This window comes from Pleurodeles waltl, chromosome 10, assembly GCF_031143425.1.
Source record: "Pleurodeles waltl isolate 20211129_DDA chromosome 10, aPleWal1.hap1.20221129, whole genome shotgun sequence".
Lineage (NCBI taxonomy): Eukaryota > Metazoa > Chordata > Amphibia > Caudata > Salamandridae > Pleurodeles > Pleurodeles waltl.
In genome coordinates, this window is record NC_090449.1 from 36,389,653 (window position 1) to 36,408,102 (window position 18,450).

General features: G+C 43.3%; 2 protein-coding genes across 3 annotated transcripts in view; one reads left to right on the top strand and one right to left on the bottom strand.

Annotated features, from left to right (window-relative positions):
* The window catches only part of PQBP1 (polyglutamine binding protein 1), a 37,071-nt gene extending 35,515 nt beyond the window's left edge, over window positions 1-1,556 (bottom strand). The window contains exon 1 of one of the 2 annotated variants that reach the window (XM_069209592.1): window positions 1,423-1,556. The gene's annotated coding sequence lies outside the window, so the exon portion shown is untranslated. Of the gene's footprint in view, window positions 1-1,274 lie in introns of both variants that reach the window. The other variant, XM_069209594.1, reaches the window with a different exon arrangement.
* A 408-nt stretch (window positions 1,557-1,964) lies between these two features.
* Window positions 1,965-18,450, top strand: part of TIMM17B (translocase of inner mitochondrial membrane 17B) — a 35,993-nt gene continuing 19,507 nt past the window's right edge. The window contains exon 1 of the mRNA XM_069209595.1: window positions 1,965-2,081. Coding sequence (XP_069065696.1) covers window positions 2,056-2,081 — 26 coding nt within the window. The 5' untranslated portion in view covers window positions 1,965-2,055. The remainder of the gene's footprint in view (window positions 2,082-18,450) is intronic.

Genomic DNA, 18,450 nt, shown 5'->3' on the forward strand with positions numbered 1-18,450 from the left:
TACTAAACTACTGAAACTGTACTTATTTCTTTGAAGCATCATTTAGTATAATATATTGATGTGCTAATATTTCCAGAAATATATAATGGCAAATTAGTGTAACCTTTCAATAAGAATATTGGAATCAAGAAACTAAACAGCTTTGACAAAGACAGACTACTGGGCAGCCTTTTGGTTTTGTCATCGTAAGCCTTGTTTTGGCATGGTTTACGTAAAACAGTATCGTTGTGTGAACTGCTGGGCCCTCACTAATATAGCAAACACTAGCAAAAATATTTTTGGGTCTCTAGAAGCGCATATTGCCACAGCAGCCCCAGGCACTGAACAAACCTACTGTATGTGCTGATATGCTCCTTGTAAAAAATCAGAACGATGTCACTCACAGTGAAGCCAATCGATAGAGAGGGAGAATGTTAATAAAAATAAATGGCCCTGGTTGATGTCAGACCTAAATAGGTTCCCAATTCTTGAATTGCACGCTAGGTGTCTGGGGTAGGACTCCAATGATGAAGTATGCCACCAGCTAAGTTTGTGGTTGAGGAGTCCTATAAAAGCTGAAATGGTTGCTGTGAGGGGAAAAAAAAGCGAGTTTAATAAAAACCTGACCCCCATCTCATTTTTTCATGGCGGGGAGTGGGTGGGGGAGGGGGGCTGGGGGCACAGAGCAGCAAAATTTGGGGTTAGTGTGCTCGCTTTTCATGTTTTTAGATGATACTTGAGAAAATATGCGAGCGCTCTCTTCTCACTCTCTTTCTTCATCATTCGGTTTTACAGCAGCTACAACTTTCTTTTGCCCAAAGTTTTAACTGTCTTCTGCCGGCAAGTACAGCTCTCTGCAGCCTCCAGCCTAGCTATGCTCCAAAAACTGATCACATTTTTGCACATTTTGTGCAGCCAAATATCACACCACAGGTATTCCAAAGCACTTAGAGTGCTCAATGTTGTCAACCACTTATGCTCACTCTGCAGCTACATGTATGCTCTGTATGCCCCGCGTGTGCATCGCCATGTAGGGCCTCAGAGGTGAAGTGGGGGGGCTCCCGGGTGATTCCACAGAAGCGCACATTTTGACGGGGGTGATAGTCTGCAGGAAGGTCAAAGTGAATTGAGAGATACCACTAATATGCTGACGACTGGGTCCAAACTGACGTGGCATAGTGGGCATAAAACGATGGATTGGAATGCGGCCCTGGGCGAAGGCCAGTGGCCGAGTGTTAATTCAAGCATCCCACCCATCACCTTTCTTGTGTTTGAATTGAGTAATACAACTCCACCTCTCATGCAACTCGGTTTCAGGATAAAGCGTTCTGGGCTCCAGCTTCAATTCGGATCTGACTTCGATCCGGTTTTAACCCAGCTTCTTTCAGTCCCTCCATAAACCACAGCTTTAACCCCAGCACCCCTTCTCCCCGGCCCACGCACCTCTCTCTGGTGGCTCTCCTCCAGCCGACTGCGAAAAACACTTCAAGCCCCGCCTCTTCCGGGCTCCCCGCCTCCCTCACTTCAATGGCCGTGCGTTCCTAGCCTCGCTCTGAGGTGTATTCGTTGCAGTAACGGACATGGAACGGGAGTGACCAGACTGGGCCTTGTAACCCAAGAGGTTAGCCCCCCCCAGTTAACGGGTGCCTGACGCCGTAAAAAATGGACACCCACGGGAGCGCTACTTACTGTGACGGCACCAATTATCCTCTAAACACGGAAAGAGGACTTCTAAACTACAGCTCGTAATCACTCTAGACGCGCGGGCCATCTTGGATTGGGACACCGTGCTCAAACACACGGGCTATAGAAGCGTACAGAATGCCTACAGTCCTGTACGCATCGAACGCTGCGCTCGAGCCTGTCGCTTCCGTTTGCGAGCGTGATCCTCTAATGTAGTTTGCCATTTACTTCCTAAAACGCTACCCCGTTTAAAGATGGCCCCCGCTAAGTGCATACTCTTTGGTTTTACATGTGCACGTGACAAGAGTTGTTGATGCGTCACACCGTAAGGGAGGTCGCACGCGAGGTCAAGGTTTCCCGTCCTGTTTGAGAGGAGGCTGATGGGAGCGCAAGATGGAGGAATATGCCAGAGAGCCCTGGTAACTATCAGTGCTGACGGGGTGGAAGGGGGCCGGGGAGTGTAACTCCGCATTTAGAGGGCAAATACCTTTCTTAGCGAGGAGAGGGACTTCGTGAAGTCCTTTCTCACAGTTGGGGTGAACTGTAATTGCTGTCCTGAACAAAACCCTAGTGGAATAGACCCCCTCCGTCGGTGGGGCAAGTGCGAGCCTGCCTTTGGGAGGGTTTATGTCTCACTTTCCATAGGAAGCGAACCCCTCCATTCCCCAGGCGTGGATATAGCCACAATGAAACGCTCCCCTAGAAACGGAGACGGCGGTACTTTTCTACCAAACGTTCCTACCTTCTAAGACTTCTTGCTGGTCTACGAATGAGAATGGACCATAAATATAGCCGAGACACCTGAATATTACATTACAGGTTAAAAAAAAAAAATCTGATCTGCTCGCCTCGTGAGGGCTTCCCGCAAAATACCAGTGGCTTGTAAAATTAAATCTCGCGGCTTAAAAGCGGTGTCCCAGTTGGCGTGGAGGAGTATAGGTTCATATGGAATTGCCATCGTGTCAGAATTTAATCTACTGCAACATAAACGATCTGACATTCCTTTAACTACTTTACCATGACCAAGTAACTGTCACAACACCGGTAGTCTTATTGTCGGGTTGCCCATGGCAGGGTGACAGTCTGTCAGCTCTCCTTTGTCACTGCAGGTATTAATTACAACGGCACTTGGGGTCGCGGGACTCCAGGGATGTATTGCGCCAGGCTCCTGAGCACTCTGTTTCATTGCTACCCCTGCACTTGAACCCTCTTCTCTCTCGTCCCCGCTCTCACCGGGCACCCGATCTGTTTCAACCCTCTCGATTCCAACTTATTTGTTTTTGGAGTACCTTTCTCTTCTTTCCATATCCTTCAGCGGCTCTGGCCCCGAGATACACTGCAGGCACGCCCAGTCTTCGCCTTTCTCTTGCTGTACACCCGGGACACAGGATAAAGTTGCATGAACAGGAAATGAAATCAGCTTTACTTCGAGATTCGTGTTCGTACCATTACAATTTGCCCTTTGCAGAAGACTACGAACCAGCACCTTTGATTGCTGCTAATTTAATAAGGGATAAGATAGTCTGCAGACTGTTCACCACTTTGTATTAAGGAAACCGGAGTTCTAATCCCAGCCTCCCTGTTTGACACACAAGATATGAGCTGATTGCCTAAGCTTACTGTTTGATTTGACGTGAAGCTTGCGTGGCTATGCGCGAGCTACTGCCTGCTGCAGACAACGTCGCTTATTGCCAGAAACTGTTGAACATATTTTAGTTTATTGGAATTCTTTGTACTTGGGCCGTCTGCATTTTATCTTGTTGCTTCTACAAAATGTTTAAAGATGCATGAAAGCCGACCTTTCATTTTTGTTCACAACTAAATAAAGAGGTCCCATCTGTTTTGTTGATGAGCTTCTGTAAATCGCCCTGCCTATAATGGTGCACATTTATTAAAAAAAAATCTTTCTTCTGCATTTTACTCTTAAATGTTTCAATTTGCCAGCAATTGGAGGTGCTTAAAGAAAAATTAGATGCAATACAGACAATACCATAGCAATAACTAGACGGAATTGAATGTGAACATTGTGTACGTTTTGTGACTTAAACTAGCATTTTTTTTCTCTGCTGCCTAAAAGCTGGAGTTTTCTCTTAATCCTTAGAATTACTGTGCCCAAATTGCCCCCAGGCACTCCTGCTCGGGACAGTGGTCACTGAGCCAGCGTCAGCTGGTAACATAGTATTACAGGTCTCGTCTTTTAGAAACCTGTACCCTGGTGTCCATACCCTCTCACAGGCCCACATTCTATAGTGAAATGAGCAATTGCACCCACTTGGCTTTTCCTCGTATCAACTTTATGGAACTTTGCGTTTTACTGATAAAAGTATCAATAAGTGAGAAGGAGACGAGTGGCTATTCTTTAGCTCTAGGTGAATGTGCTTGCAACTGAATAGAAAGTTCAGGGCTCGCCTGTTCGTTAAAACCACCTGGGCAGAGGTGGGAGATTCCACCAGAACATGGACAGGGAATAATCTATTACCCATACAGAGCCTGGGACGAAGAGGCCAAATGTTACTTATTGCAGACACCAGTGTGATCCATTCTTTAGCTCCTCACGCGGTATAGAGAGCATAAGATATCGTTTACCTGCTGAAGCAGAACTACCCCTGAGTTGTGATACAGCACACACAGACCATCGTAAAAACACCATGCCTTAACACAGAATTGGTCAGCGGGTCTCAATGACCACCTCTTCTCTTTGGAATGCAACTGTAAGGAAAGCCAACTTCCAACACTTCATCATCTCTATTTTGGCACGGTCTGCCCACAGACTGCTGCACAGATGACCATCCATAGACAAATTCCCATCTATAGTGTAGAGTTGGCGTATTGGGTCACCTACAAGGACCCTGCTATCCTCTACCTGAAATAGACCAGATCTATCCCACCAGCTACTATTTAACTAAACAGAAAAGGTTTCAGGGAGGATTCAACTGTACCAATACACTCAGTTCAATTAACCGAGTTTAGGGGTACAATATGTCATCAACACAAAAAAATAATATCCCAGGAGTCATCTTTTCATTAAGTTCATTTAGATAAATATAAGTGAGAAAGTTAACATACCAAACAGTGTTTGAACAAATTGAAAACATGACATCAAAAAGAAATGATAGCATCTGTGTATAAGATCACATGATTTAGTGCTTAGATTTAATAGTGGAGAACAATCCTGTTCGGTATTGGCATACAATGCTGAAATTTGCCGTCCTAAATATAGCCATTGTCAATGAAAGCAGCCTACGTGTTTTGAGGGAGTCACCACTTCTTCAGGGCCATTAGTAGCAAGTAATTGCTCCTCTCTTTAGATTCTTCTGGAAATACATGGTAAGGGTTATGCTTCTACATCAGTAGAACATCCTGTTTCATGTTATAGATAACTAAATCACTGAGCACCACCATCCAAGATTAATACTCTGGAGCACAAGTGGGCCATACGGCTTGTAAATGAATGTTTCACAGACCCTGAGCTTGGCTGGCAGCGTCATTTGTGAGCTCATTAGTCCTCTTTATGGAGCTCATTCTTTGAGACGGGATCTACAGCATTTACTTGTGAGTCTGGTAGTCACGTCTGTGTCCTACCAGTCCTCGCTGTGGTGTTCCAGTTATGAGCACCATTAGTGGCCCTGGAGGAGCCAAGAACTACTATTCCTGTGCAGGGGGGCACAGCACAGTCTCAAGCGTAGCCAGAAATGGGAGGGGTTGGGGGGAGACATTCACCCGCACTATGGTTGTGGACTCTGCCAATAAGAATCTTAAAGAGAGCATGCAGCTGACTGAGCTAAATTGATCAGCATGGCAGATCTCTACCCTGCAGTGATTTTTCCTAAATGGTTTGGCCTAACACAAGGTGAGAAGATGTGTTATGTTTGGCAGAACAGCGTCGCCCAAATAATACTTCCAGAGGATACAACATTTGGAAAGTAGATTTCCAGATCCCAGAATAAAAGAATCCCCTCCCTCCGACCTCTTAGAATAGTATCTAAAATCGCTCACTATTTATATTTAAATCATACTGAATGCACGTGAAAACATAATATAGATTAAAGGCATTTCTCTCCAAGAAATGTAGACGAAACCATATAATCAGTAGTGTTTTTCTTTTCTTAGGATACACAAATACATGCAGTGGGAAACATAGCTCAGGCATATTTTTCACTGAGGCTGGGTGGCACACAGGAAAGCCTCAAGATTATGGTCTTTGACTTTTCCCTACCAATAAATCTAATATGTCAATTGAAAATATTGTGAGAATCCCAATCTGATTCTGGCCCTTATTTAAAGATGGGGAGGAGGAAGCGAGGGAATACTGAAAAAAATCTTTTTGTTCATTCTTACAGTTCACTTTTCGTACAATACCATAATTAATACTTCAAAGGTGTAATTGAAGCGGTCAGCGATGCTTGTTAAAAGCCTGAGTTAGTTTCTTTCTTATACTTGCCTCAGCTTTGTATTCCTGGGCATCCTTTCACGCTGCACAACTGAGGCCCTAACAAATTAACTTCCACTGTCCTAAAGGAAGGACCTTATTGTGACCACTAAACCATCATGTACCTCACTCGATTTAAATCTGTCATCCTGCTTCGACCTTTTCATTTGACGTTTCTTCCCACTGCTCTAATGGCGATTTTCTTCCACCAGTACTCGATAGAACACCGAAATCTGACTGAGTGGATTAAAGTTGTTTCGAAAAACGTATAATGCAGTAATGTCGAGGTTAAAAATGTTGAGGGGGAAAAAAGTCCTGGACTGCATTTGTTTAAATGAGTGACATAAATGACGCTTTACAAATATATATATATTTTTAAATGTGCCATTCTCTACAGATTTACCTTGGTCATATAAATGTTATTACCGATCGTAGGGGACACTTCCACACCTCCTGCCTCTTCCTTTCTTTGGCTCATGCGTCACATCTGTGCCTCTATCCTTCCAGTACATTTTTTAGGAGGCATCCCCTGTGCTCCCTGTTTTATCCCCCTACTCACCTCTTCGATCCCCTTGCCGCGTTTTCCCCTTCTGATCCCTACTATTCCTTTTTTGGAACATTTGTCACTCTGTTCCAAGTTTTTTAAACCTCTCATCCAACGTTGTCGCAGCCCCATAGCCTCACCCATCTTCAATTTGGAAATGTCTTGTTTTTGGGTGCCCGTTTTTACATTTGTTTTGGTACCCGTGACCATTGTTATCGGAGATTTTTTGGGGTTTTTTTGTGCTTACACTTTTTTCTCAACTTTTTGTGTACAACTTTTCAGATCCATTTTTTTTGCTGTAAACTTGAAATCTCCCTGTTGGTGCTAGAATACTCTCTTGACGGACTTCCCCATTCCTCTACACATGATCATTACGAATACAGTCTGTGAGCATGTGTATTTGTACTGTCTCTTGCTTATGTCCTTTTCTTATCCTTGTTGGTATGTACCGCTTGGTGTTAGGCAAATACAAAGATTAGACCTCCCTTCCATGAACATAAATCCAGCAGGCTAATACCCACTTTCCACAGCAATGGAGAAGCGGGAGTAAATATTCAACACAGTTAGTTAAACATTTTCAGCTTTGTTTGAATAAGATCTCATTTGCAACATTCTGTTTACTGTCTGTCTCCTCTTAAAAAAAAAAAATAGGACGGAGAGCGGTATTCTACCTGTGTCTCGTGGAGGAGATGTGGTTATTTTGTATTTTGGTTTAAAGTTTAGTTGTTTTTTGTAGGATTAGAGCTAAATCCACAGTCCAGTGTGTCCTTGTGCTATTAGTCGGATTGGTGCTCCTGTTAATGGCCGCTTACATTTAATTTTACAATCTGTTACTCTAGGGGATTTGAGTACCCCCCCCAATCCCCCCCCCAAGTTCCGCTTCTCCTTTGTTAATCTTTCTTGTTGCTTACCTAGCTGTTGCTCATATTCTTACTTTGTTACCAGACTTTTAGAAGACTATAGAGCTCTTATGAAGTTGATACTACGTAGAGCTCAGCTCACAATATAGCTCTGGAGTTAAAACCCTCGTCGAGTATTTGGGGGGTTGATAAATGCAGTCAGTGTTTTGGTGTCTATGTTCCTGCCACTGGGATGGTTTGGGGAGTATGTGCGGTGCCTCTCACACACAGTCCATTTTATATAATACATTGGTTTGGATACAGAGAGTGGACATATACATTAGTTCACAACAAGAATCATTTTAACTGTACGTCATAGGTATACTATTTTTTTTCTCATGTGTATATACGTCTGCAACAGTTTTATGACCAAATTGGACAAGAATGGCCACAGCACACCGATAGTATAGTCCAATAGTGTGGCAGGGATGAGTGACCCTTATCTTATGTTGCTATGAAGCAAAGTTGAAAGGAGTCTCAAGTCCTGTTTGTAGAGGGTGTCTTTTATTTGTAGATACTGGAAATCATTGTGTCATCAGCGTGATACAGCCAACACGTGTTTCGTCACACCAGTGACTTTATCAAGGCTGCAAAAATGATAATTAAAACAAGAGTTTCGGCATATAGAAGTATATGGGCACAAAAATGTGTTTGTACGAGAGCACGTGAAGGAGACTCCAAAAATGGTAATAATGACCAGTGAGCTCTGTGTAAGGCAAAGTGGGTATTAAAATGAAAGGTGGATAGGTGAGAGGTTAGAAAATCTGGAAAACATAATAAGTGATTAGGGCCCGAAGTGCAAGATTTGAGAAGAAGTGTGAATCACCGTGTTGTGTAATCTAGAAATACTGTGTTCAAAGGTATATGGACAGAATATAAGGTGGATAGAAACCATTATGTTACTGGAATAAGTGAGAAACGAGTGTAAGGTAAAGGGAAAGACTGAGACAAAGAGATCAGATAAGTAGAAGAGTAAAGATATAGTAATGGGGTTGAAAAATCAAACGGAAGGACCACGTGAGTGGCTCATACCTGGGCCAGCCGGCCAGGAAGGTGCGTGACAAAGGTAAGTAATGGGGGAGCCGCGTGATCGGTTGAATGGGCTCAGGGACGTAAGTGGTGACTGAGAAAGGAGAAAAAGGTAATCAGGAGAGCAAGAGTAGAGTAGAGAAAAAGCAAAAACTAAAAATTAGAAACAAAGAGAAAGAAAAAAAGGAGGAACAGAAAGTCTGGGGAAAAGGTATATAAATAGTACGTAGCGAGATAGTAGAGAGAAAAAGGAGCAAAAATACATACCTTCTTAGAGTGGAACTAATGAGAATATGGTTGAGTGAGAGAACATGAATGCAGACCCTGGTAAGCCTGTGGTCGGAACCTAATAAGTGTTGGATATGAGGGAAAGGGAAAAGAAAATTGAACTATTATCAAGAAAAAGAGGGAGAATTGCACATGAGGTAATTGCTGTGTGCAGAACACGCTAAGAAGCTTGTAAGAACGGTCGTGCAAATAACGAAGACTAAAATGAAGAGAGGTCCAGTATGGTGGCAAAGTCGTCAAGATTGTGAAAAGTATATTAAACAGTATCCAAAGAATAGGCGAAATAAACGTTAAAAAAAAGGGGGCGGGGGGGGGAAAGGGGTTTGTCATCAGCTACGCGTAATCCCGAGAAAAGGGAAGACTTTGTGTTTAGTGAGCGAATTGGCCGTAAACCGGCGCGCACAATAATGCTGTTGAGGAGAGTATGGCGTAAAACAAACCCGTGCGCAAAGGGGTAGCGCACTAATAACGGGGAGTAATAGTTAAATTGGGCAGGCGGTGAGACAAACAATTTAAGTAAAAAAGTGCCGCAATTGAAAACCGCAGTGCGAAAATCAGAAGGGCAGCGTTTAAAGCGCTTCTATGCTGACTATTAGGTAGTAGGCAAATGTAGACAAATATCGTGAAAGAAGCCCGTGTGCACAGGGCAGCGCATTAAAATGCGGGAAGAAAGTAATGTAACTTAAAAAAGGGGCGAGGCACGGAGTGTAAGTACAAAACTGCAGCAACTTGGAGCCGAGGTATGGAAATAAAAAGGTAGTGCTTAGTATGCTTATGGGCACATCTAGTGAGTAGTCAGATATTTTAAATTGCTAGCAAGGAAGGAGAGTTAAAAAACAAAAGTAAGGTCAGTCGAGGGCTTACCTGAAGTGGCGAAGGGACGTGTGTCAACGAGCTATTTTGGACGAGTACTGATCGGAATAGACCTGTGCTCACAGCTTAAGAAGTGCAACTGGGAGTGGCACAGAGATAGATGAGGGGCTAAAAGTAGGAAGTGGAAACAAACGGCGGCCATCTTGAGTGTAGGAAATAACGAGAGACTAGGAGTAACTGCCAGAGAATAGTATTTAGTAGGCGAAGAGAGAGACTAAATAAAAATTATAAAATAATAAATAATAAAGAAGAGAGAGGGCGGAACCCTAGAACGGATGAAAGTAAGCGGGAACGAAACCCTTAGATGAAAGAAAAGAGTAAAAAGTACATCGAAAGTATTAGAATGAGAAGCAAAACGAGTTGGGAGGTGAGAGAGGACGAACATATCCTAAACAGGTGCAAGTTGGAGAGCATTGTGAAGTTAGGCTAGTAGGTAGGTAGTATGAGGTAAAACTAGGTAGAGTAAATCGTAGTAAAAAAGGCAAGGGTGGTAATGTGAGTGACATGAATAGTAGGTGACAACGGTATCCTAATAGTGACAAGGTAATTTGTGTGGGTGTAGTCAAGGAATGTGATATTGTACATATTTAGTAGATTGCAAACAAGTACAGTGATAAAACATTTACGTTAGGTACATTGAGTGAGCAGTAACGGAACATACGGAGATCAAGGTCATGGGGCATGGTAATCAAGTGTACCGATTGGTTATATAAAGAAATGGGATAAGTGCTGAAATATATGATAAAAAGAAAAAACCACAACATTGTAGACATATAATACTGATACAGAGTAAACCGTGAGGTTAAACCATACAAATGTCCATTTGGAAAAAATGACCGTGAAGTGTATAGAGACCGAGGTCACGGGGCATAGTATTTACATGTGACAAGGCATGGTCTAGCTGGTGAAACAAATGAGCAGCAACGACATTGTTGACACATGTTGATAATACATCTTGATCGACATTGTTGACACATGTTGATAATACATCTTGAACTGTGAGAGAAACACAATATGCCATATAAGGACCTAAATATGAACCAGGCAGACCACAAAGGAGTGGGAATTACCATTCATTTAAGAAAGTGGTGTAATTCTCGGTCCGTGTTCAGGCCTAGCTCCACTGCGCGGAGTTTTAGGATCCACTTAGCCTCGCATCTGCGTAGATCACCTGTTCTATCTCCCCATCTCGGAGAGTTGGAAACATGCGCGATGCCATGGAATCTGATGTTTAAGAGGTCTTTTTCCCCGTGTAGGTCGTTGAAGTGTATAGCAAGAGGATAGTTGGTATTGACATTCCTGATGGCTCTTACATGTTCTTGTATACGTTCTTTAAGTGGGCGTATGGAGCTTCCAATGTAGATTAAGCCACATACACAAATCAGGCAGTAAACAGTGCACTTAGTATTGCAGTTCATGAAGGTTTTGATATGGTACTTGGTCCTGGTATTGTAAGAGAATGATGTAGTTTTATTTAGGGCCAAACGACAGGATATGCAGCAGCCACATTTGTAGAAACCATTGGGTTTTTCTGGGATCCAGCCCAGTGGGCGAGTTGGGGGGGAGGGACAGAGAAAACTAGGGCACAGAATGTTCCTGAGCGTGCGACCTCTAGTGTGTACAATGTTGGGTGACACGCCCACTGAATTCTTAAGACATGTATCCAACATTAACAAGTGCCAATGTTTTTTGAGAATGCGCAGTAATGTTTTGCTCACAGGGCTGTATTGGGTGATGAAAGAGACTGGTCGCCTGTTAGGAGAACCCCTATTGCCAGGTTCTTTGGGTTTTTTAAGCAAAAGGGTGTGTTGGTTTTTGTTGGAAATGCGCTTACCAGCTGCTGAGATAAGTTTGTTGGTGTAACCTCTAGCCTGGAAACGTTCAGTTAGGTTCTTGAGTTCCTGCCTGAAAACAGCTGTGTCAGTGCAGTTACGTCTAATCCTGACCATTTCCCCGTAAGGAATGGCCCTGATTTGTGTGAGGGGATGGGCGCTTTGTGCATGAAGAATGGAATTGCAGGCCGTGGGTTTTCTGTACAGTCTAGACATGATCTTACTATTGGTGATGTACAACAGTAGGTCTAAGAATTCAATTTGACTGGTGTTCACTTTGTGAGTGAACACCAAGTTGAACTCATTCGTGTTAAGGTGTTCTATGAGTTGGTGGAGGTCAGTGATGTTGCCAGTCCAGATACCAAGAATGTCATCAATGTATCTCCCCCAGTACAAGATATGTTCAGTGATATGTGTAGGACAGTCGGACCACAGATGTTTTTTCTCAAATTGGCCCATGTACAGGTTCGCATATGATGGAGAAAATTTGGCTCCCATGGCAACACCCTGACATTGCCGGAACCATTTACCGTCATGTAGGAACACATTGTTCTCAAGCACTAGTCGAGTAAGATCAAGAAGCATCTGCGTGTGTTCGTACAGAGTGGCGTCACGGCTACTAAGAGTCAGCTGGAGCATTTCTAGTCCCTTTTCCAGGGGAATTGAGGTGTAGAGAGAGCTGACGTCAAGACAGATAAACATGCAATCTTCCGTCCATTCAATATCCTCAAGTTGACATAACAAATCCCTAGTGTCCTGTATGTACGAGGGTAAGTTATGAACCAAGGGCTGTAAAAAAGAGTCAATGTACTCAGAAATGTGTTCCGTAGGGGATCCAATCCCCGAGATGATGGGTCTCCCAGGTGGAAAACCCCCTGGTTTGTGGACTTTGGGTAGAATGTAAATACAAGGAGCCCTAGGCGTTTCAGTGTACAAATATTTGTATTCTGGGTCAGTTAGGAGACATTGATTCTTCCAAGCCGTTAGTTTCTTTTCGATGCGACTAGTGATGTCAGGAAGGGGGTTACCCTTTAATGTAGAGTAGGCCTGTGTGTCATTGAGTTGTCTATCAATTTCTGCAATGTAGTCGGTTCTGTTCATAATGACAACGTTGCCCCCTTTGTCCGCCTCCCTGATGACTATGTCTTAAATGAATGGTAATTCCCACTCCTTTGTGGTCTGCCTGGTTCATATTTAGGTCCTTATATGGCATATTGTGTTTCTCTCACAGTTCAAGATGTATTATCAACATGTGTCAACAATGTCGATCAAGATGTATTATCAACATGTGTCAACAATGTCGTTGCTGCTCATTTGTTTCACCAGCTAGACCATGCCTTGTCACATGTAAATACTATGCCCCGTGACCTCGGTCTCTATACACTTCACGGTCATTTTTTCCAAATGGACATTTGTATGGTTTAACCTCACGGTTTACTCTGTATCAGTATTATATGTCTACAATGTTGTGGTTTTTTCTTTTTATCATATATTTCAGCACTTATCCCATTTCTTTATATAACCAATCGGTACACTTGATTACCATGCCCCATGACCTTGATCTCCGTATGTTCCGTTACTGCTCACTCAATGTACCTAACGTAAATGTTTTATCACTGTACTTGTTTGCAATCTACTAAATATGTACAATATCACATTCCTTGACTACACCCACACAAATTACCTTGTCACTATTAGGATACCGTTGTCACCTACTATTCATGTCACTCACATTACCACCCTTGCCTTTTTTACTACGATTTACTCTACCTAGTTTTACCTCATACTACCTACCTACTAGCCTAACTTCACAATGCTCTCCAACTTGCACCTGTTTAGGATATGTTCGTCCTCTCTCACCTCCCAACTCGTTTTGCTTCTCATTCTAATACTTTCGGTGTACTTTTTACTCTTTTCTTTCATCTAAGGGTTTCGTTCCCGCTTACTTTCATCCGTTCTAGGGTTCCGCCCTCTCTCTTCTTTATTATTTATTATTTTATAATTTTTATTTAGTCTCTCTCTTCGCCTACTAAATACTATTCTCTGGCAGTTACTCCTAGTCTCTCGTTATTTCCTACACTCAAGATGGCCGCCGTTTGTTTCCACTTCCTACTTTTAGCCCCTCATCTATCTCTGTGCCACTCCCAGTTGCACTTCTTAAGCTGTGAGCACAGGTCTATTCCGATCAGTACTCGTCCAAAATAGCTCGTTGACACACGTCCCTTCGCCACTTCAGGTAAGCCCTCGACTGACCTTACTTTTGTTTTTTAACTCTCCTTCCTTGCTAGCAATTTAAAATATCTGACTACTCACTAGATGTGCCCATAAGCATACTAAGCACTACCTTTTTATTTCCATACCTCGGCTCCAAGTTGCTGCAGTTTTGTACTTACACTCCGTGCCTCGCCCCTTTTTTAAGTTACATTACTTTCTTCCCGCATTTTAATGCGCTGCCCTGTGCACACGGGCTTCTTTCACGATATTTGTCTACATTTGCCTACTACCTAATAGTCAGCATAGAAGCGCTTTAAACGCTGCCCTTCTGATTTTCGCACTGCGGTTTTCAATTGCGGCACTTTTTTACTTAAATTGTTTGTCTCACCGCCTGCCCAATTTAACTATTACTCCCCGTTATTAGTGCGCTACCCCTTTGCGCACGGGTTTGTTTTACGCCATACTCTCCTCAACAGCATTATTGTGCGCGCCGGTTTACGGCCAATTCGCTCACTAAACACAAAGTCTTCCCTTTTCTCGGGATTACGCGTAGCTGATGACAAACCCCTTTCCCCCCCCCTCCCCCTTTTTTTTAACGTTTATTTCGCCTATTCTTTGGATACTGTTTAATATACTTTTCACAATCTTGACGACTTTGCCACCATACTGGACCTCTCTTCATTTTAGTCTTCGTTATTTGCACGACCGTTCTTACAAGCTTCTTAGCGTGTTCTGCACACAGCAATTACCTCATGTGCAATTCTCCCTCTTTTTCTTGATAATAGTTCAATTTTCTTTTCCCTTTCCCTCATATCCAACACTTATTAGGTTCCGACCACAGGCTTACCAGGGTCTGCATTCATGTTCTCTCACTCAACCATATTCTCATTAGTTCCACTCTAAGAAGGTATGTATTTTTGCTCCTTTTTCTCTCTACTATCTCGCTACGTACTATTTATATACCTTTTCCCCAGACTTTCTGTTCCTCCTTTTTTTCTTTCTCTTTGTTTCTAATTTTTAGTTTTTGCTTTTTCTCTACTCTACTCTTGCTCTCCTGATTACCTTTTTCTCCTTTCTCAGTCACCACTTACGTCCCTGAGCCCATTCAACCGATCACGCGGCTCCCCCATTACTTACCTTTGTCACGCACCTTCCTGGCCGGCTGGCCCAGGTATGAGCCACTCACGTGGTCCTTCCGTTTGATTTTTCAACCCCATTACTATATCTTTACTCTTCTACTTATCTGATCTCTTTGTCTCAGTCTTTCCCTTTACCTTACACTCGTTTCTCACTTATTCCAGTAACATAATGGTTTCTATCCACCTTATATTCTGTCCATATACCTTTGAACACAGTATTTCTAGATTACACAACACGGTGATTCACACTTCTTCTCAAATCTTGCACTTCGGGCCCTAATCACTTATTATGTTTTCCAGATTTTCTAACCTCTCACCTATCCACCTTTCATTTTAATACCCACTTTGCCTTACACAGAGCTCACTGGTCATTATTACCATTTTTGGAGTCTCCTTCACGTGCTCTCGTACAAACACATTTTTGTGCCCATATACTTCTATATGCCGAAACTCTTGTTTTAATTATCATTTTTGCAGCCTTGATAAAGTCACTGGTGTGACGAAACACGTGTTGGCTGTATCACGCTGATGACACAATGATTTCCAGTATCTACAAATAAAAGACACCCTCTACAAACAGGACTTGAGACTCCTTTCAACTTTGCTTCATAGCAACATAAGATAAGGGTCACTCATCCCTGCCACACTATTGGACTATACTATCGGTGTGCTGTGGCCATTCTTGTCCAATTTTGTCTTCGGGTATCCCAATACCCTTTTTGGTGCCTACCGGGTAGTAAGGCACTGGGCCAGTTTGCACCTGATCTTGCTGTTACTTTGTTACTTGTGTAAAATTATTGTTTTACTGCCTAGATGTGCGGCGCCTTTCACCCTTACTACCCTATTGTGCTTTGCCTAAGGCGTCAGTTTTATGACCAAGTTCAACTTTCTATACACAACAATCCGCTACAAGGTTCAGTCCTGTTCTTCAGTTCACCGTGCTCAATATATACTGTTATACCCATCGGCTTCAGGGTGGTAGATAATTGTTGTCCTCTTAAAATTTAAATCATCAGTTTCCACATTTTGCCGATTATCTTTACAGTCCATTTAATGATTTGAATAATTTAAAAGATAGTTCTGAAGCCATCCATTTGATAACATCCAATCTCAAGGTGTGTATGGATGGTGAACTTGCTGCTTTTCAACTCGGCGCACTTCTGCACTTGACTAGCAATGGTGCTGAATCAACAAAAGTACATTCCTGTTTCCTTCGCATTGAATTGTCAAATTAACCTACTAAGCATGTGTTTGAACATCACCATGTCCAAACAGGTCAGCGCCGTCTCCTCTTCCTGCTTCAACACCCTTCGAATGCTACGCAGAATTTTCAAGTGGATCCCAACAGGAACCAGAAAGACGGTGACCCAAGCCCTCGTCAGTGGCAGACTTGACTACGGCAACGCACTCTACACAGGCATCCCAACAAAAGCCATCAAACGACTCCAGCGTATCCAAAATGCATCCGCCCGCCTGATCCTCGACATACCCCGCCGATGTCACATCTCCCCTCACCTGAAGGACCTCCACTGGCTCCCCGTGGACAAGAGGATCACCTTTAAACTCCTCACCCACGCTCACAAGGCTCTACACAACACCGGACCTACCTACCTACCTACCTCAACTCCAGACTCAACTTTTACACCCCCACTCGTCAACTCCGCTCTGCCAATCTCGCCCTCGCCATCGTCCCCAGGATCCAGCGCAAGACCTCCGGCGGCAGATCCTTCTCCTTCCTCGCCGCCAAGACCTGGAACTCTCTCCCCACCTCTCTACGCCAGACCCAGGATCTCCTCACCTTCAGGAGACTCCTCAAGACCTGGCTCTTTGACCGCTAACAGCTCACCCCCCCCCAGCGCCTCGAAACCCTGACGGGTACATAGTGCGCTTTACAAATGAAATGATTGATTGATTGATTGATTGGAGCAACCTTTAGGTGTTCCCAGTTGCCCTTTGGTTTATTTAACCACACTCTACCTGTAAAATGTTAGTACAAGAATTTTCATACCATGAGTGAAAATCGTCATCTGTGGCAGACCATGTAGGTTATGACCCTACATTTGAGCCAAAAACCTTACACGATCAGATCCCTGTGCAGAGTCTTGATAGGTGGTATCTTTTCAGGTTTCGCATGTGTTTGCTTGCACAACATTTTGTTAACTCAGTGGTTTGGAGCCCGCCCTTTTCTTTCCATTTGTTGACTTCAATGTCACTTGTATTTGCTTCCTCCTATTGGCCAGTGCATGCCAGGATCATATCCTCTTTCGTTTCTCCCTTCCATTAAGCAAGGACCAAATGCTGGTTTCTTTCTTTTTTTTTTTTTTGGATCAGTGTCCTTCTACTGCTTGTGCTGTGACTGAGGTACTATCATTCTTTCTTCTTCTGGTGTTGTCCGTGTTCCTTTTTTCCTTCAACCCCTGTTAGATGTGTGGCTTCTTCTCTCCCACCCTTGCCTTGCCTGTGTTGCTTCTAAATTTGCCAATATTGTGTCTTGTCTCTCACGCTCTCCTCCATTGTCTGTGTTGCACTCCCCACCCACTATAGGAAAGAAAGTGCTGTGATGCGCCATAGCACTTTTTTACACCCAATGTCCTTGTTGCTTGTTCCTTCCTACCCTTTAGTTGTCCGTGTTCCTAGTTCCCAAGTTGTCAGGGTTGCCTGTTGCCCCCTAACCCCTATAAAAAGAAAGAGCTGTGTTGCAGAAGCACTGGCCGTGTCATCCCGCTTTTTTCCCCAACTTTTAGCAATGCTGCACAGCAGTCTCACTGCTATACAGCGTGACAAAAAGACATTGTCAAAGGCACTAACACTTGCGTAAGCCAGACCTATTGGCTTTGTCAGTGCTTGTTTTATTAGGGTGCAAAATTCCCTCACACCTCCCAGAGATTCTCTTCAAATAAAGGTCACAGGTGTCTTCTGTATACATTTGCTGTCCGTTTCTAAATATGCTCGACATTTCATAGAGTAATTCCACCCGTTGCTTGGTCACTTCAATTGCATTGTAGCACTTCTATACCATATGGCACCACTCTTGCACACAGCTGTCACTTGGTTTGCAAGAAGATAATTGTTTTTTGGGGGGAACTAGAGACCCATTTCCATTACTCATAGAATAGAAAGAAAATGCAAGTTTTTCTAAGACCAACATTTTTAAATGTAATTTTTTTGTTACCACCCCCAAATATCAACACCAGATCTATCTATATATCCTAGTATCAGTATTTAACATGCCTTCTCGCTCAGCTGTAAAAACATTGAGGATGCAAACCACAGCTGTGAGGTACGTTTTCCTGAATGCCCAACCACCGTTTTGTCCTAATTACGTAGAGAACAGACACACCTGTGGGGGTGGTGGCTCACCACAAATTTAGGATAAGATTGGAGTACAAATGAGTAGGCAGGATTTCTTCAAAACAGAGGCTGTGTAGGCCAGACAACAGCTAGTGAGGAGCTGACAAGTCACTATATATCACATAAATTTACATATTGTTGACATACTCCAAACCTCCTTCCAGGAGCACACCAATGATGAAAATCTTTG